The following is a 21005-nucleotide window of genomic DNA, read 5'->3' on the forward strand; positions in this document are numbered from 1 at the left end:
TTTTTCTTCGTTTTTTCTGTTGATTTTTTTTTGTTTTATTTGTCTGCCCCTTCTTCTTTGTTTTATTTTATTGTCTTTGTATTCTCTAAATTCTTATTCTTCAACATCTTCTACTATTTTTCTTTTGGTTTTATTAGCCGTTTTTATCTTCTGCTTTTTACTTCTTCTTGATCATTTTTGTCCTATCCAAACATTTTTTCTTTCTAATTTTTGTTTGTCTTTTTTGCATCTTTACTTTCTTCTTTTTTATTTTCTTTTTCATCGTCGGATTTTCATCTTTTTATACTTTATTTTCTTCATCTACCATTTTTTTCTTCTTTTTCTTTCTGTTTTCTTCTTCAACTTTGAGTTCTTCATCTCCTTATCATTTTTCTTCTTCACTATTTTTTGTTACCCATCTTGATCTTATTGTTCATGGTCTAGGACTTTTTGTTCAGTTTTTCCTCATTTTTTTACGTTTTCGTTAATTCTATGTTCTTCTATATGTTTCAATTTATCTTTTTTCTCTTCTTTTTCTACTTCGTTTTTCCCTTTTTTCTTTTCTCTGTTTTCTTTTTCGATTTTTTCTTCTGCGTCCTGCTAGTGTATTTGGCCTCTCTTACATTATTCCAAAAATAAACAGAATTCAGAAAGCCATACTTAAAACAAACAAAAAAAACAAAAGACTTAAAACCTGTTCATTAGACAATGAAGATGATTTATGATATGTTGACATGGTTTTAATCACGTTAAGTAAGGAAGAATAACTGACAACACAAAACAACAACATATAATCGAGGAACACTACTACTGGTACTGAAAAATGGAAAAAACAATAGAAAAAATCGAAAAATTATTTTATAAAAAATAAAGATGGCAAACAATACAACGAAAAGCCGACCAATGTAGAAACCAAACCACAATTGAGCTTAAGATACATTTAAAAAAGTAATATATTTATATATAGCTCTCAACTTAAGCTAAGATTTCCCACATCACATGTATATTTTTTTCCAGATAATCTTGCTCAACAGATAATCCAATTGAAATTATCTTAATATTATCAAAGTAACTAAAAGTGGCAGCAAAATTGTTATACAAACTACGAAAATAAATTAATTAATTAAGGATATTTAAAAAAGATTTTATTAATGAATAAAGGAGAATTAGTTACCTAGATTGAATGAAAGACCTTATAGCAAAAAATTTACTTCGCATGTATTATATATGATATGATTTTAAATGTTTTTTTAATTAAATTCCAATTTTTAAATTTTTGTTATTTACTATTTTAAATATTTTTTGATTAAATTTCGATTTTAATATTTTTTATTAAATTTAAATTTTGTTTGATTAAATTTCGATTTTTAACAATTTTTTTATTATTTTATGATTTTTAATTTTATTTAATTTACGATTTTTAATAATTTTTAATTAATTTACGATTTTTAATAATTTTTTATTAAATTTAATTTTTAAAAATATAAGGAGGGGTAAAATGTAATTACCCACCTTAAAAATGAATTAGAGAGCTTTAACTCAAAATTTTACTTTGCTTATAATATATATGATATAACCCGTTTTAATTAATGCTAAATCATACATATTTAGCATAAATGATTGTTATACAAACTACAAAGGCTCTGATTGGTAACCTGCGGAATGGCGGAATTGCGTTTTTAAACACAATTCCGCAGGTTTTTTGCTAATCAACAAAAATTCGCGTAATGAAAAAATACACACAAAAATGCAGACTGCGTTTTTGCCTAACAAAAATACAAAGGAAAAGTCATTCCGCAGACAAGCGACTTATAAGTCGCTTAATCTATTCCGCAAAATTTTTTCCGCAATTCTGCCATTCCGCAAAGTTACCAATCAAAGCCAAAATAGCATCAACTGTCTTTTCAATTCTTTTTTGTTGGTGTATGAGCATGGGAATATGTTAGCAGATTAGTCCAGCACTTTGATCTCAATGATCCCAAATAACTCAAAACTCAAAGAAAATCATAAACAAACAGAGTTCTAATCTCAGAGAAACCAAAAATAGATAAATAAGAGAGTTCAAACATTAGATACGATCATCAAAAAGCAACATACCGTTAACATGTTTCACTCTTAATGATGTTTCAAATACATCAGAATTCTATTATTGTTTACAGTGCTTGGTCATAACCTGAATTTAAACCTCCTTTACTTGAACTTATGTTACTTATCCTTGTATAATCGGGTTCGTCAGCTCTGTTTCTTATGTTTCTAAGCATCATCAACTATAACTTCTCTAGAGATCTTGCGTGCCTGACAACGAACACCACTATATCAAACTCATGCCAAAGGCTTTTATGGCCGTTGACCTCGACTTCCCTGATAGATTTAAACTGGCAGTTCCTCTTCTGAACAGCTGTATAATGAATCTTCCAAAACATACCAGGTTCAAATGAGAAATTCTTAATCTGCGCAAACAAACAAATTTAATGAGCTTAGACTCAGGGTCTTGCCTAAGGCTTTTGCCTCATGCACCCATATAATATAAATGTTTTGAGGCCCTTGATATTTGAAAATCTGTTGTACCAGCATGGCTAAAGTGGGATTTATATACAAACGAGTTCAAATCCAAGTGTGATAATCTCTTAAACTCGAGTTATAAAGAGATGAAACACAGCCACACAGAGGATTTTCCTTTTTTAAACGAGAAAAAAAACAAGTAAATCGAGATTTTGAAAAAGAATCTTTACTTTTTATTCCTCTGTGTGGCTGTGTTTCATTTCATATCTTTTATTACATGTTCTTCTCTCTTGTTTATCATAGATTTTTTTGAATAGTGGTACGAAGATGAAAAACAATTAGGTTTGCCATGATGAACAAAACCAATCTGATTTTCGATCTTAGATCTCTTTTTGCTTTTTTGAAAAGAAAATAAATAAATAAATCGTATTGATAATCTCTTAAGATCTTTATTGAAAAAAAAAGAAATATTATGTCTTAATTTTTTAGAATTAAAGTGGTTTTGAATATATTATATTGTTTGAGATTATATGATATGTTTTATAAAAGAAAAGGCCTCATTTTTTAATTTTGCCTTGAGCCCCTATGAACCTCAAATATAATCTTCAGTGATGCGTACAACCTCTTATTGACTGCATCTACAAATTCAATAAGAAAAAAGTAAAATATTTCCTCCGCCTCATGGCATTCTTTGATCACTTGATAATGATCCACTGCAATAAATGAAATTATATTTGAAGTCCTCTTAGGGCATCTCCAACCCTACCCCATTTCTTCCTCCAAATACCATTTTGGAGGAAATTCCTCTCCAACCCTACTCCATTTTCACTTGTAAAATAGAGGAATGCAGGTATATGTGCATGATAATAGACATATATTAGTCTAAAAGCACTTCGATCTCACACAAGTTCAAATTTGAGATGAAAAAACGAGAACAAATAGAGTTTGAATCTAGTACAAACCATAAAAAAAAAACATGAAATGATTGTTTCACTACTCTTTATGATGTTTCAAACACATCCAAGGAGCTATTATAATCTGGTATGCCTGGGCACAACCTGAACTTAACCTTAGAGAAATTCAATGAGATCTTTCTTTTGCGATATGCTTTTTATGTGATTGATCCTTGCATCATTGGGTTCGAATAGCTTGCTCTTTGGGTTTTTAGGCTTCATCAGCGTTAACTTTTCTAGAGATTTTGCGTACCGGACAAAGAACTCCATTATATCAAGCTCATGCCCGTGATTTTTATAGCCCATTATCTCGACAAACTTAATACTGTTCAAGCGGTAGTTTTGAATCTGAATATTTTTCTTATGATGAACCTCCCAAAAAACTCCAGGTTCAAATGTGAAATCATTTATCTGCACATAGCAAACCAAAGTTGTAATGGACTTAGTCCATTGGTAGAAGAGAAGTATTGTTTTGGTAGATTAATATACACATATATATATATTATATATATATATAGAGAGAGAGACTTACATCGATCAAAACCTTTTTGAGGTTAGGGCACTGATTGAGGAATCCAGCAATGACAAAAAGATTGCAAATTGATGGAGCTTTAAAACATATCTGAAATTCTTGTAAGTTCCCAAAACAGAAAGTCGGTTTTCTCATGTTTCCGTGTATGTATCTATACGTGAAAGCCTATACATATACATGTGAAAGGAAACATCAAAACTCACTCTAAAGCAAGAGTGAAAAATTATAATTAAAAGAAAAACACATGTGAAAGCTGCAGTCTATGTGTGATGAACATTCTCTATCATGAATTTTTAAAGAGTTTATTGAAATGATACCTCTAAAATCTAAGCTTTAGTAATGATGCTTGCTTAAAAATGAGTACCTAATCATTTTAAGAATAAGATTTCTATCAGATTCTATTTGTTTCAGTGTCAGATCTAACTGTACCTTATCTATGTTGAACTTGATCTCATCTTTCTACAGATCAAGTACTTTTTGTAATTTAATCAGATTCGTCTGCTCGCTTAAGATCAATATAATCGGATTTTAGATCATCATAGAAACAACATGTGGGAATGCGTACTGTTTTCGTGTAGACGTCTAAGATAAACATTTTCCCAACTCGTGCATATGATCTCAAAATGATATCATAAACTCTACACAGCTATTATAACTCTTGCAAAAACTATCTTATAAATTTATAAAAACTAAATTACAACAAAAAAAAAAACTTACCTCAAGAAAGATGTTTGTCGTTGCAAGGACCTGAACTCTTGTATAGGCTCTCATATTAGCCAGCACCATATCAGATGGGTCGTAAAAATGCCAATCGTAACTCCGCTTATAATGGAATTCTGCTTCTTTAATTGCATAGACTCTTGAAAAGTCAACCTTCCTGACATATCCATAATACTTGAAGCATTCGAGAGTAGGTGAATCCAACTTAATGTCCAAGAGATTCCGCATAGAATCAACGACTAGCAACCCAAACTTCTTATGATTTTGAGCGTTGATGCTCAATATCCCATACATTTGACATTTGATTAGCTCAAACGTCTCGAGGTGGATGCAGTTGGTGAATATTGCATCTATCATCTCTTTTGTCACTCTATCAATTTTCGTTAGCACAAGTGTCTTCAATAACTTTAAACCCTTTGGAGAATTATCCGGTATTTTGAACTTACACCATCCTAGCTTCAAGACTGTTAGCGTCTCGATGGCCGAGAAATCAACCGGGATCTCGAAAACTGTATTTGATTTAGAGAAATCCAACACAAGCTCTTGAATGCTTTTACCAAGACATGTATTTACCCATGAGAGTACCTTGTCTTCCACACCGATGTGATTGAGAAGTAGAACAAATCGGTTAATCTCCAAGCCTTTGTATTGATTGAAAACGCTTTCGATGATGCTTACAGCTTTTAGTTGACTGCATCTTACAGAGTAGATTTTGCTGAAATCAAGATCTCGGGACCGAATCTCTGTAGATTTGAACTTCTTGGATACAGAACGATTTCGTAAAACAGATTGAATTGGGAGACATACCGACATGATGTGGTCCACCAGGTCGTCGGGCAAAGTTTCAGTGACCTTTATCTTCTTATTCGAAGATTCTAACATTTTTCACAATACTCTTAGAAAGAGCAGTGGATTCTCACTATAATTTTCGGTGAGTTATATGCAGACTGGAAAACTCAGATTTTCTTGCCTTTGTTTCAATTTTCTATTGAATGAGTTGTTTAAAAAACGTGCATGTATGGAGTGAATAATTATGGTACATTAATTTTATTTGTTTTTACATATATTGGGATACAAGCTGTACTTTCTATACTTTTGTAAGAAACAGATTGGCTGTCTACCTTTTACCATATGTAAGATATTAATATATATATTTTTTTATGTATTACCTTATGTAAAATATTAATATTTACATTAAAATATGATAAAAATATGTGAATATGTAATGAAAATTTGGTTTGTCCATAAACATATTTTGGATATATATATATATATATATATAATAGCTATATATTAATTTTTATGTCCAAATATATGATATTATTTACTATTCTTAACCAATTAATTTAATTACATTCAAGAAGAAATGTTTGGATGTTTGTTAGTATAATTTGTTTCCATAATCTACATATAGAGTAGTTAGACACAATGTAGACACGTGTCTTGTTAATAAAAAATGCCTTAAAGATTTATATACACTAGGAGAGAACCCACACGTATGCGCGGATTTTGTTTTAATTTATATTAATAGTACTTTTTAAAATCTGTATTGAATTTTATGTTTATTATCAATATTTTTGTGTTTAAAATATTTATATTTTATTTGATTTCTTTTTGATGATACATTATTTGTAATCTCTTCTACACCGTTTGTGCCAAATAGTCTAATTTTTCTTCCAAAATAATAAGAGACTAAAAATCTACTATTTTAATTATTGTATGAAAACGTAATAATTCACTTAAAAATATATGTTGAATATCAGAGAGAAATATTTATTTGTTCTTCGATCTTCATATTCTTTTTATTCTTGTAAAACTTACTAATATAATACTTGTTAACTTTTTCAATTTATCATTTTGAACTTTTTAGTTATATATATTTTATTGATTCCATTTTTTATTTTAAAAAAACACCATGTATGACATTTTTATGTGCACACTTTTCTTTATACTATTATTTTTTTAATAATTTTTATCTCTTTAATCGTTTATTAAATATTTTTTCATATTTTATAATTTATTAGTTGAAGTTTTATATAAGAGTATTTAAAACTCTTAATTTATTCAGTCTCAATTTTTTTTCATTTGCATTAAAATTTAGTATATTTTTAGGTTGAATATGAAATTTAAATCATTTGAAAGAAGAAAATAGAATAGTGCATTTAAAAATTTTTGTATTATATAATATTTATAAGTTTTTCTATATTTAAATTAAATTTGAATTGCATTCTAATGTATATATATATATATTAATATTTATTTATGTTTTTAATGTGTTTTGCTTTAAATGTAATTAATTATTTAATTTATCAATTTTTGGATGTGCCACATGTCGCTCTCTCCATTGCTGATGTGTCAGTCAGTTGGAGAAAGTTGATTGTCTTTTTTATATAAGATGTCAAAATTTTAGGTAAATTTAAAATTTATCTTTTACATCTTATTATTATGAAATTAAACTGTTTTTGCTAGCTGGTATAAATAAATAAAAAATATTAGAGTTTTACTAACTTCCAATTTAAACTCCATTTTCTTATTTTTCCATTTTTCCAAACTTAATCAATTTTTAGTTTCTCTTTTTTTTTTGTTAGCAGACAAATTATCTAACACTAGTAAAAAATTTCAGTTTATGTACGTGTAAACTCTAATTCAGTTTATTACTATATGTCAATGTAATAGTGTTGTTGTTTGCAATTTTTTGTATCTTGTAACATTTCTTTATATTAATAATATTAATTTAATTTTAGTGTACATTTTTGATTTGATATGTGATAACTCAATTTATAAAAATATTATAAGATATGTAGTTACATGGATTAAAATAAAATATAAAATCTACAAAATAATGTAGTTACCTAATGAGATGATAATATTTTCGATGTTGGACTATTAAACTCTAATAAAAGATAGTGAACCCAAACTAATTAATGTTCAAACCTAAACTTTAATACATCATCTAGTTTCAATAAGAATGCTAGTTCTTACTGTTCATGTTTTATGATATGTGTTATGTATAGATGATGAGAAGATTTCATTGATACAGAACTAATTCCAATAGACTTATTGGAGGATCCCATTGGCGTTGGGCGTTTTAACCATTCAGGCCATGGATGATTAGTAGGGATTCTCGTACATGGTGAATAACTAAATTCCAATAGAAATGAAATCTTTAGGATAAATCAATGCAATTTAGAAAGAATCAATGAAAAGACATCAATTCAAATCCTGGATTTTCAAATTGAGAGAAATAGTGTGAGAGATCAAAAATTCTCATTATTTCTTATATTCATGATATATCATGGTTTTTATGGTTTTTAACCATGGTATATGTCTTATTTATAGAGTCTTTTTAGTGTCTTTCGAGTCTTTTGGAGTCTTTACAGGTCCTAGGTACGTTTGGAGCTTAACTGGAGACTTTGGAGCACTTTGGAGCTTAATCAGGATCAAATTCGTCAAGTATGGATTTTGTGCTTTAGTGACGCTCGACACCATGGAGAGTGACGCGCGACACTTGTCAGAGAAATAAGGAAAAGGCGATTTTGTTTCCTATTTGAAGAAGGAGTTGGGCCCAAACGTTTTCAAGGAAGTCCAAAACGTGTCTTAGAGATATATATAGGATTTTTATTCCCTTTTTACGTACACCTTAGATTTTTGAGAGAGAGATTCTCTGAGTTTTCGGCTTTTGCGATTTCTGAGTTTGGGGAGACAAGTCTGTACTCTGTTCGTTTAGAGAGAAGATTTCGAACCCCTTTATCTATTTCGATTTATTCTATTGCTTTCTATTCATCATGTTTGTTGTTTCAATAACCATGTCTGAGTAGATCACCTGTTAGGTTTAGGGTTAATTAGGGTTTTCTTTGAATGTTTGATTAACTTGCTAGTTAGGGTTCATATCTATTTGTTCTTCACCTTAGGTTGTTCTTAAAGCTAATTCTGGCTGATCACCTAGAACTTAGATCTTAGGTTGCTTAATTGACACGGAAGTGTAATTGAATAACTGGAAAGAACCTGAGTTGAGCAAAGTAACTATTCGCAAAGGAATTTGGTTTAGGAGCTTTGTGAACATATCGAACTTGTGCATTAAGGCTGGTTTAAATCTGTAGGATTTGCAAAGGAATTTGGAATTCTAGGATTTTAACTTAGATGATTCTCACAACGGAAGTTGGTTAATTATAGTTCTGTGTTTCGAGTTCAAGAACCGTGCTTAATAACTGAACCCTGACTTGTTAAGTTGATTTGCATTCATTGATCTCCTGAAAATCACCCTAGACCTATCCTTTATCACATCGAATTTACAACTGTCTTCATCACTGCTTTATTTATTTCTTTTGCATTGTTATTTGTTCTGCATATTTCGACTTAGCGTAACTCTATCTACATAAGGTTTATTGAGTGATTTATTGTCTCTGTGGTTCGACCCCTAGATACTACAACTGCACATCTGTGCTCTTGCAGAGTAGCTTAGGGATTAAACTTTGAGCATTTCAAGTTTTGGCGCCGTTGCCGGGGACTTGATTTCGCCATTAAACCTAGTTTTTGAGTTTCGACTAAGTTTTTCAACTTAGTGTCGAGCGATACCACTTGTGGTGTCGCGCGACACCTTCTTTTCTTTAACCTAGTTTACTTATTTTCGTTTTCTCTCTTTGTTTTTGGTGTTTCAGGTTTATGCATACTCGTGGAACCAGGAGCAACAAGGACATCCCGCTAGTGAATTTGAGCAACGAACAGCTAGCTGAGTTAGAGCGAACGAAGCGGAAAGCAAGAGATCCGGCAATGATGGAAAACGCCAATGGACTTGTTCGTGATGATGATGGAACCTGGAGAGACCGAGAGGGTCATCTGTGCAATGCGAGAGGCCAAAGGATTGATGGAGATGGTAACATCATTCCACCAGCTCCTTTACCAGTGGATGTTGTTGACCAGAATCCACCACCTGCACCGCGTGGGAATGCTGTGATCGTTCCACAACAGAGGAACGCTCCAGAGGATCGGAATGCGAGGGAACCTGCACCTGCAGCTGGACGTGGACGAACACTTGGAGACTACAACAGGCCTGAGCAGTTCTATGCAAATCGTTCTGCGATTCGCGCTCCTGCGTTTCAAAGAAACGATTTTGAGCTGAAGCCTGTGTACTACACTCTTGTGGGTCAACATCCTTTCCATGGCCACTCTCATGAGCACCCTATGGATCACATCGAGAGGTTTGAGGACTTGGTCACCAGCATCAAATACAATGGAGTGTCCAATGATTTCCTCCTCTGCAAGCTGTTTCCTTACTCTCTTGCTGGAGAAGCAGCTAACTGGTTAAAGCAGTTGGAGCCAGGATCACTCACCACTTGGGAGGAGACCAGGAACGCCTTCATGCACAACTTCTTCGACGATGCTAGGTCTGAGGAGTTGAGGACTAAGATCTCGACTTTCTCTCAGGACCCTACTGAAGCGTTCAAGGCTTCTTGGGTGCGATTCAAATCGTACCAGCGAGACTGCCCTCACCATGGCTTCAGCGATGTGCAGTTGCTGGGTATCTTTTTCAGAGGTATCGACTGGAGGTATCAGATGGCTCTTGATGCAGCGAGCAATAGAAACTTCAACACCAGATACCCAGACGAAGCTGTTGAGCTCATCGAAAATTTGGCATCCAGCAACAGCACCAAGAATGCTGATCTTGAGCGAAAAAAGCAAGCTGGGAACATGGATAGATCGCAGATCGCTGAAGTGAAGGCTAAACTTGATTCTGTGCACAGCCTTTTAGTGGGTAAGAAATCTGTCAGATTCGCACAGGAGGTGGAGAGTTTCGAACCTGAGGATGCAGCTGAGGAAGAGGATGTCAACTTTGTCAGTGGATCAGGATTTCAGGGTCAGAGGTTTGGTAATCAGCAAGGTAACAGAAGCTACAGTGGAAATTACAGTGGAAACAATCAGAGGAATACCTTCAACAGTAATCAGAACTTCTCTGGTTACACGCCTAAGCCTCAGTACCAGAAACCTTTCTCCAACAACAGTTTTTCCAGAAACTACAGCACTCCTTCATCTCAACCTCAAAATCCTGACAATGAGATGAAGTCTATGCTGGAACAGATTCTGGAAGGTCAGCAGAAGCTCACCGTGGACTTTAATGGGAAGATGGATGCTCTCTACCTCGATCTGAATGGAAAAATCGAAGCTCTGAACACCCATGTCAAGCAGCTCGATACACAGGTAGCCCAAACTGCAGGTTCTGTTAAAAGGCAAGAGGGTTTTCTTCCTGGGAAGACTGACACCAATCCAAGGCATCACTGCAGTGCTATCACGTTGAGGAGTGGTAAAAATCTGAGTTCTGAGCCCAAGAAGACGCCTCCTGCACCTGAAGTCGTGGACTTAGAAGGTTCTGAAGCAGTTCCTGAGATTGCAGAGCCGGTGACGAGCGACACCACCACTAGTGTCGCGCGTCACCAATTGCAGAGCGAAGCTGTTGATGCTCCGAATCCGAAATCTGCAGAGGAAAAAGTCTACAAACCTAAAGTTCCTTACCCAAGGAGCCCTAGGAAGTCCAAGCAAGAGCTTGATGATGCACGATGCAAAGCTCTGATGGAAAAGCTTGTGATTGAGATACCTTTGGTTGATGCTGTAAAAATCGATCCTGTTATCAGACGTTATGTGAAGCGAATGGTAACCAATAATCTCAGCCATGAACAGGGAGTGATGATGATATCTGAGCAAGTCAGTGCAGTGATTCAGAACCGAATTCCAGAGAAGCTGTCTGATCCAGGAAGCTTTGTCTTGGATTGCTCTATCTTCACAGAGAGATTCAAGAGATCGCTGTGTGATCTGGGTTCAAGTGTTAACCTCATGCCTTATTCGGTAGCTGTCAATCTCGGCATGACTGATTTCAAGCCAACAAGGATCTCCCTCATCCTAGCTGATCGTTCGACAAGGATACCTGAAGGGGTGCTAGAAGATGTTCCAATCAAGGTTGGAGACTGCATGATACCGACTGACTTTGTGGTTTTAGAGTATAGAGAGGAGCCTAAAGATCCTCTTATCCTTGGGAGACCTTTTCTAGCTACAGCAGGTGCTATCATCGATGTCAGGAAAGGCAGGATTGCTCTGAATGTTGGAGATCTGGTGATGAACTTTGACATGGACAAGCTGATGAAGAAGCCCACCATCGATGGTCAGACCTTCTATGTCGACACTCTCACAGAGTTTGCTGAAGAGTTTTTCCATGAGATGCTTCCTACAGACCCACTTGAGAGAGCTTTGACCACGTCTGCATCTGAAGCTGAACACTTGGACGAAATTTCAGCATCTTACTCAAAGATGTTGGACTCTAGCGAGCATGTGATGCAGCTAGCATCGCAGGCTGAACAGCTTGAGACTCCTGCGAAGGTGAAGCAGTTATCCGACTGGAGTGAGGAGAAAGCTCCTAAGATTGAGTTCAAACAGCTCCCTGCAGGACTAAGGTACGCATTCCTGGGCTCTAATTCTACTTACCCAGTCATTATCGACTCTTCTTTGAACAATGCTGAGGTTACCTTACTACTGAGCAAGCTGCGCAAGCATCGCAAAGCTTTTGGCTATTCTCTTGATGATATTTCAGGTATCTCACCAGACTTGTGCATGCACCGAATCCACCTGGAGGATGAGTCGAAGTCGTCGATCGAGCACCAGCGCAGGCTGAACCCTAACCTGAAAGACGTCGTCAAAAAGGAGATCATGAAGCTACTGGAAGCTGGAATCATCTATCCAATTTCAGATAGTGCTTGGGTGAGTCCTGTGCATGTGGTTCCTAAGAAAGGAGGGGTTACAGTTGTGAAGAATGACAAGGATGAGTTGATTCCGACGCGCACAGTGACTGGACACAGGATGTGCATCGATTACAGGAAGTTGAATGCAGCGACCAGGAAAGATCACTTCCCATTACCCTTTATTGATCAGATGCTGGAGAGACTTGCAAGCCATCCATACTACTGCTTCCTCGATGGGTACTCAGGATTTTTCCAGATCCCTATCCACCCAGACGATCAGGAGAAGACCACCTTTACATGTCCATACGGCACTTTCGCATATCGCAGGATGCCCTTTGGACTCTGTAATGCTCCTGCGACGTTTCAGAGATGTATGATGTCCATCTTCACTGACATGATTGAGGATTTCATGGAGGTCTTTATGGATGATTTCTCAGTCTACGGATCATCTTTTAAAGACTGTCTGGATAATCTCTACAAGGTTCTGGCTCGCTGTGAAGAGAAACACTTGGTCCTTAACTGGGAAAAGTGTCACTTTATGGTCAGAGATGGGATTGTGCTTGGACACAAGGTTTCTGCAGCTGGTATCGAAGTGGATCGTGCGAAGATCGACGTCATGACGAGCTTGCCACCGCCTGATTCTGCGAAATCGGTTAGAAGTTTTCTGGGTCATGCAGGCTTCTATCGTCGCTTCATCAAAGATTTCAGAAAGATTGCACGCCCTCTTACTGCTCTGCTCTGCAAAGATGCTAAGTTTGAGTTTACAGATGAGTGCCTTGCTGCGTTCGAACAGATCAAGCATGCCCTGATCAGCGCCCCCATTGTGCAGCCTCCTGACTGGAATTTGCCTTTTGAGGTGATGTGTGATGCTAGTGATTTTGCTGTTGGTGCTGTTCTAGGACAGAAGAAGGATAAAAAGCTTCATGCCATCTACTATGCCAGTCGAACTCTGGATGATGCTCAAAGGAATTATGCTACTACTGAGAAAGAGCTGTTGGCTGTGGTCTTTGCTTTTGAGAAATTTCGGCCATACCTTGTGGGATCGAAAGTGATAGTGCACACAGACCATTCTTCCCTCAAATACTTTATGCAGAAGAAGGATGCGAAGCCAAGGTTGCTGCGATGGGTGCTACTCCTTCAGGAATTCGATATTGAGGTCAAGGACAAGAAGAGGGTTGAGAATGGTGTGGCAGATCATCTCTCACGCATCAGGGTTGAAGACGACGTACCCATAGACGATTTCCTGCCAGAAGAGAATGTGTATTATGTGGAAACCAAATTCCAGAGCAGTTTTGACGAAGAATTTCAGGTTTTTCGAGTTGGAGGAACGTTAGTGACGAGCGACACCACCACTAGTGTCGCGCGTCACCTTTCTCAGGCGAACACAGAGACCTCCCAAATTCGAAACAGACTTCCTGAGACCAGTTCAGCTGCTGTATCCGCTACCCAACGCCCTTGGTATGCCGATATTGCCAATTATCTCGCTGCAGAGGCTGAGCCTGAGAAATTTAACGGCTATGCAAAGAAGAAGTTCCTGAGAGAGCTGCGAAGATACCACTGGGATGAGCCATATCTGTACAAGCACTGTTCTGATGGGATTTACAGAAGATGCATTGCAGAGTCAGAGGTTCCAGAAGTGCTGTTTCATTGTCATGGATCCGAATATGCTGGACACTTTGCAACATTCAAAACAGTGTCTAAGGTTCTTCAAGCAGGCTTCTGGTGGCCTACCATGTTTCGCGACGCACATGCATTCATCTCGAAGTGCGATGTTTGTCAGAGGAGAGGAAAGATCAGCAAAAGACATGAGATGCCACAGAATTTCATCCTTGAGGTTGAGGTATTCGACTGCTGGGGTATCGATTTCATGGGTCCTTTTCCCTCTTCTTATGGGAACAAGTACATCCTGGTTGCTGTTGATTATGTCTCAAAGTGGGTCGAAGCCATTGCCAGTCCCACCAACGATTCTTCAGTGGTCCTTAAGATGTTCAAGACCATCATCTTTCCTCGATTTGGAGTACCTCGAATTGTTATAAGTGATGGTGGTTCTCACTTTATTAACAAGATTTTCGAAAAACTCCTAAGGAAGCATGGAGTTCATCATCGAGTTGCCACTCCTTATCACCCTCAGACGAGTGGACAGGTCGAAGTCTCGAATCGACAGATCAAAGAGATTCTGGAAAAGACAGTGGGCAAAACTCGAAAGGATTGGGCTGCGAAGTTGGACGATGCACTCTGGACATACAGGACAGCGTTCAAAACACCTCTAGGCACCACACCTTTCCACCTGCTCTATGGCAAGCCCTGTCACCTTCCAGTAGAGATCGAACACAAGGCAGCCTGGGCGATAAAGCTGATGAATTTCAACATCAAGTCTGCTGCAGAGAGGAGACTGATACAGCTGAATGAGTTGGACGAAATCAGATACCACGCCTATGAGAATTCGAAGCTGTACAAAGAGAGGACCAAGGCGTATCATGATTCCAAAATCCTCTCCAGGCAATTCGAACCGAATGATCAGGTACTTCTGTATAACTCTCGTTTGCAATTGTTTCCTGGTAAACTTCGTTCTCGATGGTCAGGTCCTTTCATAGTCAAAGAGGTTCGCCCCTATGGTGCTGTCGTCCTCCTCACACCAGATGGTAGCAGAGAGTTTACAGTCAATGGACAAAGGGTGAAGCACTACTGGGCCAAAGCTGAGATTCCGGATGGACATATCGTGCCTCTGGATGGTGCACCTCCTGCTTGAATCACCATCAAGTCAAGCTAATGACTTTAAACGAGCGCTTGGTGGAAGGCAATCCACTGGTGAGTCTGTAAATAAGTCTTTTTGTTTCAGTTGATTTTCGTTTTTCTTTTCGTGTTTCAGGTGAAACAGGGCTGGTGTCGAGCGGATCGGGCACGAGGAAAATACCATTCGCACTTTGCAAGTGTCGCGCGTCACCACCCTAGGTGTCGCCCGTCACTCACAAACAGGTAAGTCTTCTCTTTCCCACGTTTATTTAAAACCTTCACCCTCACACCTTTTTCCTCCCTTCCTCCTCACCGCACTCGACACTTTCGCCATAACCACCCTCACCAACACCGAAATTACTCAAATCTTCACCGATTTGAGTGATTCCACAGCCTAACCTCATCCGATTTTCGCCCTTTATCTGTTTCTCTCAACGATTTGCCATTCCAACAAGGTACACACTTCGAATCTCCACTTTTTCGATTTCGGTGCCTCAGGTTTGTTTTTCGACATTGCTCTTTTTGGGTTGATGCTTTGCTTGATTTCACCTATGGCGATCCATTTAGGGCAGATTTCGACCACCCCCATGCGCTTTAAACGGTTCATTTGGCTAAATTTGAGAATTTTGTTCTTCATGCCAATTGCACTTCAAAATTTGAGAGTGTGAAATTTGTTGTGGTTTTAGGGAGATTTCTGTATGCATGCGTCGCTGGACTCCTCCTTGTCGCTGATCCGACTTGCTGGAGAACATCACTTGTACTTACTTGTTCACTGACTTGAGATTCTTTTCTTTTGTTGGTTTGCTCTGTTTCCTCTTTTGCAGATGCCTCCACGCAAGCGACAATGCAGGGACGCCGCCTCCAGTTCGCAACCTCCAGTCGAAGTAACCTTCCAACTCGGAGACCACGTCGAGGTTTTGGATGGTGACTTGTGGCAACGTGCAACCGTGAAGGCTGTACTCGCACAATCTCGTTACATGGTCACATTCCTTGACTCCCAGGAGTTGCAGGTGTTCCCGACTTCCCATCTTCGCCCTGCTGCAGCACCACGAGCCTCCGCCTCACCGCCACCATCGCCTCCTGCACTCCCTGATTCACCTGACGAGAGGATTAGGCGTCCTTGGCCTAAACGAGAGAATCTGCGCATTCCAACATGCAGGATCTGGGACGAGCCACCTCGAGCTGTTGCTGAGAGCGTTGAGTGTCTACACAGGCCAATTTCAGATGACTGGGATGATTACGACACTTTCTTCTACAACGCCTGGCTCAATGTGAAGATACTCCCCACCAGGTTTTTGGACATTCTGGATATGAGGCGTTTGGGTTTGGATTCTGAGCTCCTGCGTTTGTTGACGAAGCTTGGATTGGGATCTATGGCTACCAGACCCTACGATCTGTTTCCTGACCTTGTTCGTCAGTTCCTCGCCTCTGTTCGCATCTACTACACCAACGAACATGCTCCAAATGCGCAGGAGGGCACTCTGACTTTCATGATTCGCGGGGTTCGTTACAGGCTCCCCTTTCGCGACCTATGTGCCTTATATGGGTTTCGCAAGGATCTCCCGAGAGTCACCCTCCCTACTCAGATGTTCGATGTGCAGGATTTCTGGTCCCATTCTGGGAATGGGCGTTGTGATTCGAAGACTACGTCCCAGACCGACGTGCGCCACCCTGTTCTGTGATGCCTTCTACGTGTCCTGGGCAACACTATTCAGTGCAAGTCGACCCCGGGTAAGATGCGTCTCTCTGAGTTGGCTCTTCTTTATGTTGGCATTAGTGATTTGACAGATGGTGAGCATTACCGGGGTTCCGCGCACGCTACTGATGTCAACATGGGAGCTGTTTTCGCTCATCACTTGGTTTCTTTGCAAGCCAAGCCTTTCTCTGGAGCAGGTACGACGCAGCGCACTGAGTCTGTTGGTAGCTTGCTGACCCCTATCTTCCAGTATTTTCGGATCAGCACGGAGAACAGCACCATTGTCACGACTCGCCGAGCTATTGATTTGGATCACCTACGCCACGCTTCCTGGATTAACCACAACAATCAGTGGTCCTTTCGCACTACAGCTGGTTCATACCGGATTCAGCTCCCTGATCGTGCACGCACTGCCATAGGCACCACATGCGCCGCGCTTCGTTTCATGCCAGAGAGGAGAGTCTTGATTACTGTGTCTCGCGGTTCTTCTTCCAGAGCTCGTGCTTCCACTTCCGAGGACGATCAGATACCTCGCTCAGCAGACACCACAGTACCTCTCCCTGATCTTCCCACTGAGCCAGAGGTTCCCATGGAGGCTGCTGCTTTCCAGCGGTATGTCATTCAGAGTTTTCAGAGCATCTGGAGTGCCATCGCTACTCTCTCTCGCTGCGGATGTGTTCGCCCTACTCGCCCGCGATCTCGCTCACCCACGCCCTTTGATGATGCTACTACTAGCGATGAGGACTAGTTCCTTTGTCATTCTGGTTCTGTTTTCTTGTCTTGTGTTTTTTTTCTTCTCTTTTATTTTCGTTTGTTTGAGTCTGTTGTGTCAGCTACACCTGTTGTGAGACTTTGTTGGATTTATGCATCTATGGGTTGTCTTGTTCCTACTAACTTTTCTCTGAGTGATCTGACAGTGCTAACATAGATGATCGCGACGATTGCTCTCTGCACTGTGGTGTCGAGCGACACCATCTTTGGTATCGCGCGTCACCACCCTTGCACTTTCGACCTAAGCTTGTTTTCATCTGAATCTGAGCTGTGTGTTGGTCGACCTAACTGAGTAGTAAGATATTCTAACCCGTTGCATTCTTCCTTCTGACTTTCTCTTTTGTCACCAACTTCGGATTTGATAACACTGGGGACAGTGTTGTTCAAGTCTGGGGGAGGTAGTTGCTGACATTGTGTTTGTTTTTCTTAAGAGTCAGTTGTGTCAAAACGTTTTTGAGTCAAAACTTGTTGGAGATCATGATGCTTTTCCTGGAATTATTGTGCTGACCTTTCACCTAAGTGACCACTGCTGCAGATTCAGTCTAGATCCGACTAATGAAAAATCCAAAGGCTGACCAGTTGACTAGAGGCGTCCATGTTTCCAACAGAATCCACTAACCTGAGCTAAGTACTGAACTTCACTTTTAACTCGCTGATGTGACTAATGCCTTAGAGCTTGATTCCTCGTTCGTACTTGATCAATGAAAGCCTGTGTGAAATTTAATGAAGTGATTTCTCCCCCTTGTGACGAGCTAAGAAAGAAAGAAAAAGGGCAAAAAGATTGAGATGATTTTCGCTTAGAGTGAAGGGCTAGGAATGTTTCCAATGATCCCATTATTTCACTTCTAAGTTGGAATGATCACACAAAGGAAGGAAGTGAGGGGTAGGAATGTTTCCCATGACCCCACTATTCGCTGAAGACCTTTGATACAAGGTAAGGGGACAACTCGGGGACTTCGTGGCAAACACCATCAATACTCGCAGCTTTATCCTTATCGAGTATGCGCCATAAGAAAAGAGATGATGAATGTGCGAAGGAATAAGTCTGGGGGAGAGAAAAGGTACCAAAGTTTGTAAGGCTGATTTGTTTGAGTACAGAATGGGAAACAATCTAGAAGGTTCTGGGCATTGGAATCATCAGTGAGATCCAGCGATGAAGGTTTATGGACCATGTTGTGGAATTTTGGACTTAATCTGGAAAGCTGTGAATGTCTACGGAGAAGTACATGGTGGTTTGATTTGGAATGATGAAGCAGTAGTTGAGTTGCAGGGTGATTAGTCAAAAGCGATGTTCCAATGAAAGGTTGAGTCTCTGTGTTTTCAAACTTCTTTCTCTTGTTTGGTGTTCTGTTTGCTTGAGGGCAAGCAAATGCTAAGTCTGGGGGAGTTGATATATCATGGTTTTTATGGTTTTTAACCATGGTATATGTCTTATTTATAGAGTCTTTTTAGTGTCTTTCGAGTCTTTTGGAGTCTTTACAGGTCCTAGGTACGTTTGGAGCTTAACTGGAGACTTTGGAGCACTTTGGAGCTTAATCAGGATCAAATTCGTCAAGTATGGATTTTGTGCTTTAGTGACGCTCGACACCATGGAGAGTGACGCGCGACACTTGTCAGAGAAATAAGGAAAAGGCGATTTTGTTTCCTATTTGAAGAAGGAGTTGGGCCCAAACGTTTTCAAGGAAGCCCAAAACGTGTCTTAGAGATATATATAGGATTTTTATTCCCTTTTTACGTACACCTTAGATTTTTGAGAGAGAGATACTCTGAGTTTTTGGCTTTTGCGATTTCTGAGCTTGGGGAGACAAGTCTGTACTCTGTTCGTTTAGAGAGAAGATTTCGTACCCCTTTATCTATTTCGATTTATTCTATTGCTTTCTATTCATCATGTTTGTTGTTTCAATAACCATGTCTGAGTAGATCACCTGTTAGGTTTAGGGTTAATTAGGGTTTTCTTTGAATGTTTGATTAACTTGCTAGTTAGGGTTCATATCTATTTGTTCTTCACCTTAGGTTGTTTTTAAAGCTAATTCTGGACTGATCACCTAGAACTTAGATCTTAGGTTGCTTAATTGACACGGAAGTGTAATTGAATAACTGGAAAGAACCTGAGTTGAGCAAAGTAACTATTCGCAAAGGAATTTGGTTTAGGAGCTTTGTGAACATATCGAACTTGTGCATTAAGGCTGGTTTAAATCTGTAGGATTTGCAAAGGAATTTGGAATTCTAGGATTTTAACTTAGATAATTCTCACAACGGAAGTTGGTTAATTATAGTTCTGTGTTTCGAGTTCAAGAACCGTGCTTAGTAACTGAACCCTGACTTGTTAAGTTGATTTGCATTCATTGATCTCCTGAAAATCACCCTAGGCCTATCCTTTATCACATCGAATTTACAACTGTCTTCATCACTGCTTTATTTATTTCTTTTGCATTGTTATTTGTTCTGCATATTTCGACTTAGCGTAACTCTATCTACATAAGGTTTATTGAGTGATTTCTTGTCTCTGTGGTTCGACCCCTAGATACTACAACTGCACATCTGTGCTCTTGCAGAGTAGCTTAGGGATTAAACTTTGAGCATTTCAATTCATGAACCCAATTTAATTCAGTAGGATCTTTCATTTATATTTTTTTCCACCAAAAACGTTTTATAAAATTCTTGGACCCTCAAATTTTTAGTATCCTATTTTTGCGCAAATCCATTAATCCGTTTGAGTTCACTAATCTTTTATTAGTGAACCTAAACCCATTAATCGATTTGGTTCACTAATCTTTTATTTCTTGACCAAGTCACAATATACTACGAAATTTATATATTATCTTGATGAAAACATTGCTCGAAAATCCAGGATTTATATATTATCTGAATTTGAAAATCCCGGATTTGAAAATCCAGCTCACAATATACTACGAAATTTATATATTATCTGAATTTGAAAATCCAGGATTTGAATTGATGTCCTTTCATTGATTCTTTCTAAACCCACCCACATTATGGTCCCTCGAAAATACCAACATTAACCAAAATCACTTCACTCCATATAAATTGTGTTAAGCTGAAACGTTATTTACATCTCATGTATGTTTATTTATTTTGAAATTTTGAGCATTAAACGTTTTCCAAGTTGCTAATCAAATCATGTCATAAAAAAAGACAAATATAATACTCTTGTTGGAATAAAGTGGGTAAATTTTCAATGATTAACTCGTTGCAATAAGTTAAAAAATATTATTTAGATATATTCTCAAGATCATAAACAACAACCAAATATCAATGATCTTAAACTATTTATGAGCATGAGAATAGACATATATTAGTGTAAAATGACTTAATTGATCTCACATAAGTTCAAATCTGAGAGAAAAAAAAAACGAAAATAAATAGTTTTTTTT

At 38.2% G+C, this 21005-nt stretch overlaps 2 protein-coding genes and 1 non-coding gene across 3 annotated transcripts; 1 reads left to right on the forward strand and 2 right to left on the reverse strand.

The window, feature by feature from the left end:
* Positions 1-2246: 2246 nt before the first annotated feature.
* On the reverse strand, positions 2247-5568 carry LOC18009600 (FBD-associated F-box protein At1g61320). The gene is made up of 3 exons (XM_024149486.1): positions 4684-5568; positions 3967-4131; positions 2247-2429 (listed from the first exon to the last, which is right to left on the reverse strand). The coding sequence occupies exons 1-3, from the start codon at positions 5566-5568 to the stop codon at positions 2247-2249; spliced, it is 1233 nt and encodes a 410-aa protein (XP_024005254.1).
* Positions 5569-10077: 4509 nt separating this feature from the next.
* LOC112082420 lies at positions 10078-10184 on the reverse strand. Its single transcript, XR_002897091.1, has one exon. It is a non-coding gene; the product is annotated as a small nucleolar RNA R71 (small nucleolar RNA).
* A 2729-nt stretch (positions 10185-12913) lies between these two features.
* Positions 12914-16825, forward strand: LOC112087773. Its single transcript, XM_024157681.1, has 7 exons — positions 12914-13351; positions 13901-14037; positions 14176-15129; positions 15280-15386; positions 15537-15598; positions 15830-15900; positions 15968-16825. Exons 1-7 carry the CDS (start codon positions 12949-12951, stop codon positions 16823-16825), a joined length of 2592 nt encoding a protein of 863 aa, XP_024013449.1. The 5' UTR covers positions 12914-12948.
* The last annotated feature ends 4180 nt before the right edge of the window (positions 16826-21005 follow it).

Source organism: Eutrema salsugineum, unplaced genomic scaffold (genome assembly GCF_000478725.1).
Source record: "Eutrema salsugineum unplaced genomic scaffold, Eutsalg1_0 scaffold_8, whole genome shotgun sequence".
Classification (NCBI taxonomy): Eukaryota; Viridiplantae; Streptophyta; class Magnoliopsida; order Brassicales; family Brassicaceae; genus Eutrema; species Eutrema salsugineum.

What these genes read in the sequence shown, in the direction of transcription:
- LOC18009600 (XM_024149486.1), bottom strand. Translation starts at nt 5,568, where the DNA reads ATGTTAGAATCTTCGAATAAGAAGATAAAGGTCACTGAAACTTTGCCC. An exon ending in CGACAAACATCTTTCTTGAG is followed by an intron (nt 4,132 to 4,683) that starts GTAAGTTTTTTT and finishes GTATATGTATAG; the next exon opens with GCTTTCACGTATAGATACAT. An exon ending in TCAAAAAGGTTTTGATCGAT is followed by an intron (nt 2,430 to 3,966) that starts GTAAGTCTCTCT and finishes TTGTTTGCGCAG; the next exon opens with ATTAAGAATTTCTCATTTGA.
- LOC112087773 (XM_024157681.1), top strand. Translation starts at nt 12,949, where the DNA reads ATGGTCAGAGATGGGATTGTGCTTGGACACAAGGTTTCTGCAGCTGGT. An exon ending in AGATTCCGGATGGACATATC is followed by an intron (nt 15,130 to 15,279) that starts GTGCCTCTGGAT and finishes TTCGTGTTTCAG; the next exon opens with GTGAAACAGGGCTGGTGTCG. An exon ending in CGATTTGCCATTCCAACAAG is followed by an intron (nt 15,599 to 15,829) that starts GTACACACTTCG and finishes TTGTGGTTTTAG; the next exon opens with GGAGATTTCTGTATGCATGC.